This window comes from Labeo rohita, unplaced genomic scaffold (assembly GCF_022985175.1).
Source record: "Labeo rohita strain BAU-BD-2019 unplaced genomic scaffold, IGBB_LRoh.1.0 scaffold_130, whole genome shotgun sequence".
Lineage (NCBI taxonomy): Eukaryota > Metazoa > Chordata > Actinopteri > Cypriniformes > Cyprinidae > Labeo > Labeo rohita.
The window spans coordinates 76,424-89,286 of NW_026127450.1; the positions used below are offsets into that span (position 1 = coordinate 76,424).

The following is a 12,863-nucleotide window of genomic DNA, read 5'->3' on the forward strand; positions in this document are numbered from 1 at the left end:
GCGTCCGTGGGCGGGACATAATCGCAGCGTTTATCCAATGACCGTCTAGTTTCAAAGCACTGAAAAAAAACGTTCAAAGCAGCCGCATTGAAGTCAATGGACGCTGGGCTTCAACGGGGAAATGCACTGTGACGCTACGGGAATGTATGAGAAGAAAATCAAGTCAGCCGACCTGCTATATCTAACTGATTCTGAACGAACTCGTCTTTGAGACGCATTTTTAGTCAATAAAATGTTAATACAATAGTACATAATTTGACCATTAATTTTGTGACATTATAGGGGAAGCTGAGCTTCCCTTGCAGTCTTAAAGAAATCGCCACTGATATATATATATATATATATATATATATATATGTATGTGTGTGTGTGTATATATATATATATATATACACACACACACACACACACACACATTTATATATATATAGATATAAAAAATACACACATATATATATATACACAAATACATATATATATATATATAGATAGATAGATATAAAAAATACATACACACACACACACATATATATATATATATATATTTATATAATTTTTTCTTCTTCTTCTTCTTTACCTAATTCTTTACAAAAAAATAATTTTAAGAAAACAAATGATAACAGAGCTTGGACTGAACAGACTTAATTTACAGCACCAGTCAGTTTATCCAATCTTTACATCATGTCTACATCACCACACATACACCACAGATTAGTATTAGTAATACTGTCTGCAAAAACTTTTATTTTTTTAAACACACGACGCTGCTTTCATACATCAGTCAGTAAACATCAGTGCAGTAACCATACAAATATAACAAATATAAAGTGACCTTTAACTCAATGCACATCTCAACAGCATCTGTATTATGTTTAGTAATGTGGGGTGGCTGTTAAGGGTTCAAAATATAATTTGAAATGGATATTAGAGCTAAAAGCAGCAATTAAGGGACCAAGCACCAGGCAAGCAAAGCAGCAAACATCAAAGCAACTGAAGTAATGAGTAACTGATTCCATTTTAAGATGATAATTGCCCAAATGGGTGAAAAAAATATTTAAAAAAAATCATAAAAACAACCACTAGTAATATGATTTAATGGGTTATCACTTCTGACCAATAGATGGCACTGTTATCCAAAATCCATTACTTTGTTGAAGATTATTTGACTTTTGGTGAAAATTGGACCAATGGTGGAGAAGAAAAAAAAAACATTTTCAATATAAATAAAAATGGCAGACAGGACGTTTGGCCAACTATGGCATAATTGGTATGGATGTTGTTGGTATGACCCAAGGAATAGGCTAATGCAATCAAAAATTATGAAATTGCCAAAAACGCTAGTAATCAATGGTTGATGAATGGTTTATCACTCTTGACCAATAGGTGGCGCTGTTACCAAATTACTATGATGTGGTCAGTGTGAGGTGACAATGGCACATACAAAGTTTGGTGTCAATATGTCAATGCTTTTCAAAGATACAGGCTCAGATGCAGTTTGGCATCTTTCCAGCAAATTCGTTGATGAAATCAACAAAAAACATTTTGTATTTCTACACAAAATCCATAACTTTTTGTCAGAATTAATGATCGGAGTCAAATTTGGTAAAAATCAGACCAACGATCTAAATGGTGGACAGGAAGTTCAGCCAATTTTGGCATAATTTGTATTGATGGTCTTGGCATGATCGGCAGATCAATTTCATTAAAATAAGCCAATTTAAATCAAACGTTATTAGCGGGTTTTTTTAAATTTCTTTGTAACTTTTGCCACAAGGTGGCGCTGTCCCCAAATGTTCTGAGTCCTGTCAGGGCATAGTGCCAAAGACACATACTGAGATTCATAATGATACACCAATGCCTTTGTAAGCATTTTATTATAAAATTCAAAATGGCCGACATGGGAATACTGGGTATGGTTCGGCTCGTCACATTCCTCCAAATCTAAAGAGACCAGTGATTTTTGGCCAAACCATTTATAAGTTATTGGTAGAAATATCCTGACCACTAGGTGGCACTGCGCCAAAACACTGCAGGTAACCTCAGGTCACGCTTGTTATAACACACACAAAGTTTGGTGTCAATATGCCAAAACATTGCGGAGATATAGCCTTATGTCCATTTTTGTGTGCTATTCATAGAATTTCTTCATGCGTTATTAGAGAACGGTTTGACTAATCAGCTTTGGCCAGTATGCTCTGCAGATGATCTTAGCCTGAGATGTTGGTATAAAAAAAAAAAATAAATAAATAAAAACCTTTAGAATGTGTTCAAAAAAGTAGGTTTTACAAACTTTTAAAATTAGTGGAAAAAAACTGATACTGATGATTTTTAAAATCACCTTGGCATTAGCCAAGGATTCAGAGTTTTCCTTCAAGACCTTGTGATTCAAAAGTTATTAGCATAAAATGAGTGAAACTTTGGACAAGTGGTGGCGCTAGTGAGTTTGAGTTAAAGACTCCTAACTTGCTGTGGTTAATGTCCTCTATCGGTGTATCAAATTTCATAACGTTTCCACAAGTGGTTTCATGGGCTGCCATTGACTACCAGAGCAGATCAAGAATAACAATGGCAGTGGATACAGTAGGTGTCTTCGCACCTTCAGCGCTTGGCTCCTAATAAGATTAAACTGTCAAATGCTAGTGCCGCTGTATATCCCAATCAATGGTGTCTCCTCCTGAGAGGATTCCACAGCATCTTCTCTGTTTGTCTCTCTGTTACCTGTAAGAAAACAGAACAAATCACAGGTGGTAAAAAGACCATAATGACTGCTGGGACTAGCTGCATAAAAGGTTTAGACTAGTCTTAAAAGTTAGTCAGCAATTATTTTTCTTTAAAGGAACACTCCACTTTTTTTTTTGAAAATACTCCACTTTTTTGAAAATAGGCTTTTACCATTTTCCAACTCCCCGGAGTTAAACAGTTGAGTTTTGACCATTTTTGAATACATTTTCATTTAAAACTTGACTCTTCTGTAGTTGAAAATGAAAAATGAAAAGTTGTGATTTTCTCGGTCGATACGGCAATGGTCATTTCAGCCTAGAAAATCGCAACTTTTCATTTTCCGTCAGTCTTAATACACGATGTAACTACAGAAGAGTCAAATTTTATTGTTATTTTTTTTTTGAGTGAGATTCGGTCTAATCAGATTCTATGCTAAAAGTGCTACCGCCAGACCCGGAGATCGCAATGTATTCAAAAATTAAAACTCATGTTTAACTCTAAATCTAAGTTGAATCCAAAAACTAAGAATGATTACCCTTTGGTTAACTGCCAGTTGGTCAGACTAGTAGTTTAGACACAGTCTTAACATCAAGGCAAAGTTTATGCAACTGGCCCCTGATATAAAAGGCACACTGATATAAAGAGTAAAAATCAGGGATTTCTGCCTGGTTAAAGACTGATCTTTTTTTAAGTCAAACATTGTTTGCTGTTTATATGTTTTATTGTTAATACTGGGAAACTGATTTATGACATCTAACTTTATCCTGAATAAATGCAATCAGCCATTTATTGTTTGCAGAATCCATTTTTTTTTACTGAAGATTGATTTAATTTAGTGTAAAGTTGTGCATTTTACAGCATCTGATCCATTTAAAATTATATTATAATAATCATGAGCTTGATTAATCAACTTAAACATGATGTTTCAACAACATTAGCACCAAAACATGTTTGACAGTCATTTGACTTTATTGTCTCATCTCAGTACTCTTTACTTTTAAGAATCTCCAATATGAAAACTGAAAATCTCCTGTAGTGTCAAAACATCTGCATGCCCTAGCTACAGTCTGTCTGAATCTCACATCATTACCATGATACACTGAGATCTGAATACTGTCTTGGTTGATTTCAGCAATGTCATTATTTCCATCCTCTGGTTCAGTAACATCAGTCTTCTGAGAGATGGAGTCTCCCGCTCTCACTTTTACTGTGTCCACTTCATGTCACGGCACCACATGCAGCAGAAAATACAGAAAAAAAAACAGTGCACAGGTGAACATCTCTGAATACTGAATATTAACAGAAATATGAACATTTCATTAAAAGACTCAAGCTATACTCACCATAAACTTTTTATACAAGACTTTATGTGATTTTGGCATTTATGATGGTCAGAGATCCAGTCCGATCATCCATCTGCAGTCTGTCTCTGAATCTCCCATCATCAGCATCATTTGAATCTCATTGGTGTCTCCATCTCTTATAGCAATAATGTTGTCTTCAGATCCAAAGCTCCAGAGAATCTGATCGTCCCTCTGTAGTTCACTAACGCCAGTGTCTAGAGTGACGTCTTCTCCCTCTGAGAACTGTAGTGAGTCCACTGCATGAGCACACAAAACATGAAGAAAAGTGAAGATGAGAACAAGGCTAGCATCACTAATAATGCTGTTTACACTGACAGGTGTTCTCACCATAGAGAAGATCTATGGTGAATCTCTCGTCATCTTCAGGTAAGGTCTCTTTGTTTCTTAAAGGTATCTTAGCGATGTGAGAGCCTTGAGGTCCAAACCTCCAGAGTATTTGGTCATACTGCTGTGGTTCGGCTATACCAGTGTGTAGAGGGACTGAATCTCCCTCTGTCATTTCATCTGTTCATTTCATCACATCACAGAAATTAAAAATCAGAAATTAAATACATAACTGTCAGTAAACAGACAAATTTAAGTTTACTTGCTTAATAAACCTTATGTTGACAATAATTGTAGTTTAAACAACTTAAAATATATTGAGAGAACTTAAAATATATAACTTGAATTAAAACTAATTAAAAACTTGAATTAAAAGTTTACTAAACTTTTTAATTTAAAACATGTATTTGTTCTTTATACATGTAAACATTTTTTTTTCTTTTCCCTTAACCTTAAACTGATCAAATGTAATCATTTTTTATTTGTTATTTAATTGTTATTTTTTTATTCATTTATTTTAAATTTTGAAGTCAGAAAGATAAATCCATTACACAAATTTTAAAAGGTTCCAAATAAGTGATTTAACTGTTACTGATTATTTCCTAAAAATTGTATTTTTCACTTCTAAGGTGATTTCATGGTGTTACAGGTAGTTTGTTTGTTTGTTTGTTTATTTATTTACAGGAAAACTGAACAAAATATGAGAGTGAAACCTAGAAGGGGACAAATTAAATTTCTGTTATGCATTCCAGTTGTTGAGGTAAAATATTGAATTCAAAGTCAAACAAGACAACGCATTCAGTTAAACCTTATTCATTGTATGAGTGGTTGCAAGCAAATGTAGTTTTCTGATTTAACTGGCTCTAAGGTGTCTGTACTGATCAAAGTGTTTCAATTAACTATGACTTTTGCCTGAATAAACTCTTGATTTGCTACTTGTTAAAATTATTAAGGTAGATGTTGTGTTTAGGTATGGGATAGATTAAGGGATCTAAAATATGGTCATGCAGAATAAGACATTCAAACGTACTAATAATCAGACAATATGCTAGCAATGTCCATGCTAATTAGAGTTGGGTATTGTTTGCATTTTATTAAGTCCGATTCCGTTTCTGCTTATCAATTCCAATTCTTTGATTCCCAGTTTAGAATCCATTTTGATTAAAAAAAAAATGATATTAAACATTTTTATGTTTGATTCTGTCTCTCATTACTGCAAAACATTTAGTTGCAGCTGAATATCATAAACTAAAATCAGCAGGCCACATAAAAACTTTTGTTTAGTTTGTTTGTTTAATGGAAACTCTGGTTCTCTGGAGATTCTGAAGAAAAAAAAAAAAAAATCACATGTAATTTATGAATGAATGATTCAATAGCTCAATCAAAATTTACTTGTTTCATTACTGGATGAATCAGCATTTGTGAACGAATATCTTGAATGATTCAAGCCATTTTAATAGCCCCTTTTTGCAACCTACTGGCCTAACAAGGTAACTGATAAATCTTTATTTAAAGTGGTCATCAGATGCTAAGTTTACTTTTAAATGTTGTTTGAACATTAACGTGTGTTTGCAGTGTATGTACAAATCTACCCTTTAATGATAAAAATCCATGCAGTGGTTTTTAATTAATCTGTAAAAATAATATCCCCTTTTTCAAATCGAGCTGTTCTCAGATGCCTGTCGTTGTGGCATCACACCCACAGAGGCCACTCCCACGATAGTTGATTGACATGAGCGTCTTACCTCAGATCATCTGTAACAGTTCAACCTCTTTGTTTCAATGCCGGAGCAGGGATGTAAGTTAGACAAGAATATCTCTGATTGAACAATTGAGGTGTTGTGTTGCTGGATGTAATAATGAACATAGTGGTCGTCATTTACTCCCGACATCTGAGCCGCTGAAGATGCAGTGGATTATGTTTGTTTGTGAAGTGAATGCAGCTCCTGATCTACATATATCTGTCTATGTTTGCACGAATCATTCGTGATCCAGCTTCACTTACAGCAGAAGTGAGTATTAGGTTTTGCCTTTCCTAATTACATGCTAGTTAGCAAGTTTAGCAGCCAAGTAAACAGACACCACAGAGAGAAGAGAGGGACGGGGCAAGCTGAGCTCATTTCCATTTAAAGCAGCCTTGACCTTAATGAGATGATTTTTGCAGAGATGATTTTGGCAAAGTAAAAAGGGTGTTGTTTTATACATCCATTGAGAAATTTTAACCAAAGTATATTATAGACTTTATTAAAACCCTGAAGAATCATATCAACTTGGGAAAATTGGGCATCCGATGACCCCTTTAAAGTGTCAAATTACCTTCAAAAGGTGATTTTATATCCAAACTATAAGCTTTTATCCCAGTAGCTACTTCTGTGATTATTTGAATGTTTGTAATAGAAATAATGATACTGTGTGGTTGAAAAGACTGTGAAGCCATTTCATATATGCCAGCTGCTCTCGTCAGGTCAGCAGCAGCACAAACACAGGCTAAATATTCATGATGTGATCATTTGCTGCACAGATGTGATCACATACATTAAAGGTTTATCAATGAAAATGATGAATCATTATTATTTAGCATTATACTCATGTTAGTGTTTGAATAGAGTTCGCAATCCTTAATCTATTAAAATAAATTGTTTTTGTCATATTGGTGGTGACACCTCTCTTACAACATGTTTGGCTTATCGCTTGATCGCAAGTGCTGCCAACTTTGGTGCTCTTAGCTTAGTGAGCAAGGTCCTGGCAGATCGCTAGGTCAAAAAAAAACAAAAAAAACAAAACAAACACACACACACACACACACACACACACACACACACAAGGAATCGATAGGCAGAACCAAAATTTTAATTAAGTATCCAATTCCTGAACTTCAGTATCTGATTCTGGAATTGAAATCGATTTTCAATTCCCAAACCTTATGCTAATAAGTTAATAGTTAATAATGAGAACTGGTCCTTAATAAAGTGTTACCCTAAATTATTTCCTTTTAACCACTTAAGTCATTCAAATATAGGAGACTTAATTTTGTGATGAGTGTACTTACGCTTTAGTCTTGAGTACTTGCGGCGATAGTAAAAGACACCGCCGATTACAGCTGCAAAGAGCAGCAAACAAAAAACAATCAGTGCTGCTAAACCTCCTGAAGACAGACCTGGTTCAGGAACAGCTAGAGAGAGACAGTCATCTGTGTGAGTCTAGTTTAACACAGTTATGCAAATCCTGACAATAGTTTCAAGGTATTTAAAATAATAATAATAATAATAATAATAATAATAATTATAATTATTATTATAATTTAGTAAAAAGTTTTATTGAAATGTAACTGTACTCACTGACATAAACATTGTATCTCTTGTAGGAGGTCTCTTCACTGTTGGTGATCTGTAGTTGATAAACTCCTGTATCTGTGGATCTGGTATCTGTGATGGTCAGAGATCCAGTCTGATCATCCAGCTGTAGTCTGTCTCTCAATCTCACATCTTCAGTATATGAGATCTTATGGAGCGTTATGTTGATTTCAGCCAGCAAAGTGTCTGGACTCAAAGGTCCGAACATCCACAGAATCACATCATATTTCTGAAGTTCACTGACACCAGTCTGTAGAGTGACAGATTTTCCCTCTTTCATGTTTGTTAAACCAGCAAAAAACACATCTGGAAAATAAACAGAAGATTTTACTGCTTGATCACAAGTTTAATGAGAGTCCATCTTAGTATGAGTATATATAACTAAAACTAAGAGCTCTGAACCAATTAGATGTGAGCCGCTCACCATGGACTGTCAGACTGAAGGTCTTGTACGAGGTCTCGCTGCTGATGATCTTCAGCTGATAATCTCCAGAGTGTTTGGTTCTGATGTCACTGATTCTCAGAGATCCCGTCTGATTGTCCAGCTGCAGTCTGTCTCCGAATCTCCCATCATCAACATCATAAAGTGATATGACCTGAGTTTTTCCATTGAGTTTAGCAATAATAGACCCCTGAGATCCATACATCCACATCATCAGATCAATCTTGCGTGTCTCAGTGATGTTAGTGTATAAAGTAACAGAATCTCCCTCCAAAACGGATACTTGCTTTCTTTCAGCTGCCGCACCAAACACACCTGTGAACAAGAACAGTTCCTCAAAGATTCATCATCTATAAAACTGATGTCATACAACAGATACAACATTTATTCTTTAACTGCAACTATACAAATTATTACAGGTCAAGTACATATTTAAGGACTGTAAAATTTAATCTGTAAAAATAATCACACCGACAGAGGCCACTCCCACTATAGTTGATTGACATGAGTGTTTTACCTCAGATCAGCTGTAAGAGTCCAACCTCTTTATTTCGATGCTGGAGCAGGGATGTAAGTTAGACAGGAATATCTCTGAATGAGTGATTGAGGTGTTGTGTTGCTGGATGTAATAATGAACATAGTGGTCGTCATTTACTCCCGACATCTGAGGCACTGAAGATGCAGTTGATTATGTTTGTTTGTGAAGGGAATGCGGCTCCTGATCTACATATATTCGTCTATGTTCACGTGAATCATTCATGATCCAGCTTCACTTACAGCAGAAGTGAGTGTAAGGGGTTTTTATGAATCTTTGTGATCACCTTTCCTAATAATGTGCTAGTTAGCAAGTTTAGCGGCTAAATGTGGCTAAACTAAACAGGCGCGTCTCTCCACAGAGAGAAGAGAGGGGCGGGGCTAGCAGAGCTCATTTGCATTTAAAGCAGCCTCGACCAGAATGAGATGATTTTTGCAGAGCTGATTTTGACAAGATAAAAAGGGTGTTATTTTACACTACCATTGAGAATTTTTAATCAAAGTATATTAAAGACTTTTCATTAAGACCCTAATGAATCTCATCAACTTGTGGAAAATGGGCATCTGTTGACCCCTTTAAACTAAATTAAAGCAAATAAGACTTTAACCTCCGGTTTCACAGACAAGGATTAAGCTTAGTCCCAGACTAAAATGTAAGTCTGAGCTGTTTCAACAAACAGAAACTTGCACTGATTGATCTTAAAACATGTCACTGCCTTTGTTTTGACTCAAGATGCACATCAATGTTTTTTTTTTTTTTTTCTAAGACATGATTATAAAAATTACTTAAATATTTATCAATTTATCAATATTTGTCATTTTAGTCTTAAGTGCTGAGAATTCATGAAATTTACTCCTACTTTCAAACTTCATAAAATAATAATAATAATAATAATAATAATAATAATAATAATAATGGACTTGCTGTCGTAAAGGCATCAGTAACAAGCAATATCTATGACTATCATCAATACACAATATATATATATGAAAACATCAGTGAAGATAGGTGCCTAGGCTATATTTTCGACGGATAATAATAATAATAATAATAATAATAATGATGATAATGGACTTGCTGTCGTCAAAGGCATCAGTAACAAGCAATATCTCTGACTATCATCAATACACAATATTATTGTCTATTGACTAGGGGTGGAGCCGAACCCGAATACGGTATTCGGAAAGGCACAAATAGCGTGTTTTTTACAAATACTTATTTCGAACAAATACTTAAAAAAAAAATAAAAATACTTGTATTCGGGAACAAAAAAAAACTTTATATTAAAAAGCTGCGTTTCCTCATGAGACCGCAGTACATGCCCGCATGAGCGAGTGAGTGAGTGACATTCAGGAGTCGGAGGTGTTGGGGGCAGGGCTCGAGTTGCGACTTCTTTGGTTTCATTGCTCCCAAAATTTAATCTGCGCGACCTCAAAATATATTTGGAAGCATTTGTGCGAGTGCGAGAAATCGTTGTGGTGCGACTTGTTTTTATTTATTTACAAAACTTTCGCTAGCGGAACTACTGCCCAGACTGCTGTGAGCTGATACAGTGTCAGTTTCGCCGTTCTCGCCAACATTACATAACTAACTAAACTTGATCTTTACATTCTTAACTTTAATGCAGATTTTAGATATTAGCCGCCAATCACTCCCTGTCACTGAGCTCCGCTGAAACTCAAAATCAAAATCCCGTTTGTGTCCCACCACTTTTAAATTGCTTTGTTAAATTAATGTCTTGTATTGTAGAATGGACGCTCAGCACCGCAGAGAGTTTCGCGTCATCGTTAAAACGAAACCGAAAGTAAAACGCGCGCGCACATTCAAAAGCAATTTCAATACCACACGTTCAGAGCGCGACTCCCCAGTTAACCTTAGCATAGCTTCCCGTCACTCATCAATTGAGTTGAAACTCCTCACATGGATTTGGGCGACCAAATAGAAAAGAGTGTGGCTGCTGCTGAGCCATCTCTTGGTCCTCCACCAGCCACACCAAAGTTCTGTTCCTTTTTTAATGAGGAAGGTTTTAACCTAATCAATGGCACACATTCAAGCTTGTGACAGCTTTCACCTTTGTTTAAATCTAGGTTGTTCACTTTCATTAATATATATTAATATACATTGTTGGGAAAAGTTACTTTAAAAGTAATGTATTACAATATTGAAAAAAAAAGTACACTAATTACATTACTTTTTTAAATCTGGGCAGGGCTTGATTTTTTTTTTTTTTTTTTTTTTTTTTTTTTTTTTTTTTTTTTTAAATGAATAAGCTTCCAGCTGAAGGAAAAGTAAATTCACATCTGTAGAACACAGGAGAAGAAAGTCCAACACCATTCAGCAGTGGGGGAAAAAAAAAAAAAACAACAAAAAAAAAAACAATGAAGCACAAACATTAGTTTATCTGTGTCATTTTTTCTTATGATTGAACTGGATCATTGAATGTCAGCAGCAACAATATTGGTTAATAAAATGGGATTTAAGGATATTTGTGTCATTTAACATATTTAATTGCATGTTTGCATCATATTCTGAGTTTGCATTTCACAGTTTTAATTCATTTTGATGAATACTAAGTCTTTTTTATGAGTAAGATGAATTAATGCATGATCACATTTAGTCTACAACTACAGTAACATGTTTACGCCTCTGTACCTCTGATTTCTCTCAACATGAGAACAGGAGACTTGTCAATCAAAAAAAAAACAAATCAGCTGGCGTTACTTGAAAAAGTAACTCAAATATTTTCTTATAAATGAATGTGTTACTTTACTAGTTACTTAAAAATGTAGTCTGATTATGTAACTCTATATGAACTTATTTGTCAAATATGGTAAATGCTGGAGAACGTTCTACAATCCTGCTCCAAATTTTAGAATGGCAACTTCCACCTGCAAATTTCAGTAAGACTGGCCTAATACCATTAACACATATCTGTAATGCCATCTTTAATTTTACTGAATACACTACAGCTACAAAAACAACGTTATAGCCTTGATGTGCAACTTACATGTACCATTTTTTTTATTTATTTATTTTTTTTTGCACTAACTCCATCTTTAAGTTTCAACATTTTCAAATCAGTGCACAGACGGACCCAAAATGCAAACCGAGTGAACACTTTGCATCCACTGACTTAAAGCTGTCCGAATGTAAAACCACTTTAACGAACTCTGTGAGCATTCATTGATGTGGTTTGCAGCTTCACAGAATAGGCAGCCTTTACAATTGTTTAGGATAAAAGTACTTACCGTCCCAAAACACCAGGAACACAGAGAGAAGAACAGTGTTCTTCATTTCGCTGTAGAGTTCCGTGAAATCTGCTGTGTCATGATCTCACTGTGGATGAATTGACTCGGTATCTGATAGTTCCTCGCTCCTTTCAGTGTTGTTCACACCCGTCACAACAGCACCGCTATGCACGGACACACTTCTTGTTCCGCGTTCCGGTCTGTCTCACAGTCGTGCCCGCGCACCTTTACTGCACATCTCCTTTTTCCCAACAAGTCTGTTGTGCTTTAGATTATAAGAGGCACTTTCGGTATCGTTTCTAACGATAACAATCCACTACAAATAATCCTTATCCGTCAGTTTGACTGGATGAGCTGAAATGTTTCCTTAACGCTCTGTTTCAGAAGAACAACGTACATCAACATCAATTTAATCCCACAATAAACCACAAACCGAAAGTAAGCTACAGCCCCTCACGAACGACTGCCGAGTAAAACACCAACTAAAATGACCCAAGCCTGGTTCTCTCTGGTCCTGCACTGTCGTTCATCCTCCCGCCTTGAGACTCAAACCCGGTGTGTCGCACAGGTGTCCCTATTCTCATCTGTTCCGCGAGCCCCTCCCACGGCTCTCGGCCCCGCCCCGCTCATCACACGTGATATGACAAGAATATCTAGAAACTCTTTATCTCTTTTAATATTTCCCTACATATTTTCCTGCTACTTTCGGATGATTAATCAGTGCTGACATCAAAAACCGTGCTTTATTAACTCTTCTGTAAAAATCTCCCATTTATGTCTGTAACACACTAGACTTCTAAAGATGAAATCTGATACAAATATGAACCAACACTATTTTAATGACAATTGTAACTTCATAATACTAATGCGTACAGT

General features: G+C 35.5%; 1 protein-coding gene and 1 pseudogene across 1 annotated transcript; both read right to left on the reverse strand.

Moving 5' to 3' along the window:
• LOC127158007 (neural cell adhesion molecule 2-like) overlaps positions 1–12,863 on the reverse strand; it is a 122,523-nt pseudogene that overhangs the window by 18,999 nt on the left and 90,661 nt on the right.
• On the reverse strand, positions 3,808–12,527 carry LOC127158010 (uncharacterized). Its single transcript, XM_051101168.1, has 7 exons — positions 11,988–12,527; positions 8,187–8,519; positions 7,748–8,068; positions 7,459–7,581; positions 4,413–4,589; positions 4,065–4,321; positions 3,808–3,937 (listed from the first exon to the last, which is right to left on the reverse strand). Exons 1-6 carry the CDS (start codon positions 12,031–12,033, stop codon positions 4,113–4,115), a joined length of 1,209 nt encoding a protein of 402 aa, XP_050957125.1. The 5' UTR covers positions 12,034–12,527; the 3' UTR covers positions 3,808–3,937; positions 4,065–4,112.

Bases quoted from the DNA above. Each gene is read 5' to 3' on its own strand.
- LOC127158010 (XM_051101168.1), bottom strand. From the start codon at position 12,033: ATGAAGAACACTGTTCTTCTCTCTGTGTTCCTGGTGTTTTGGGACG. The intron at 8,520-11,987 runs GTAAGTACTTTT...TCTTGTTCACAG, and splicing joins GTTCCTGGTGTTTTGGGACG to GTGTGTTTGGTGCGGCAGCT. The intron at 4,322-4,412 runs GTGAGAACACCT...GTGCTCATGCAG, and splicing joins CACCATAGATCTTCTCTATG to TGGACTCACTACAGTTCTCA.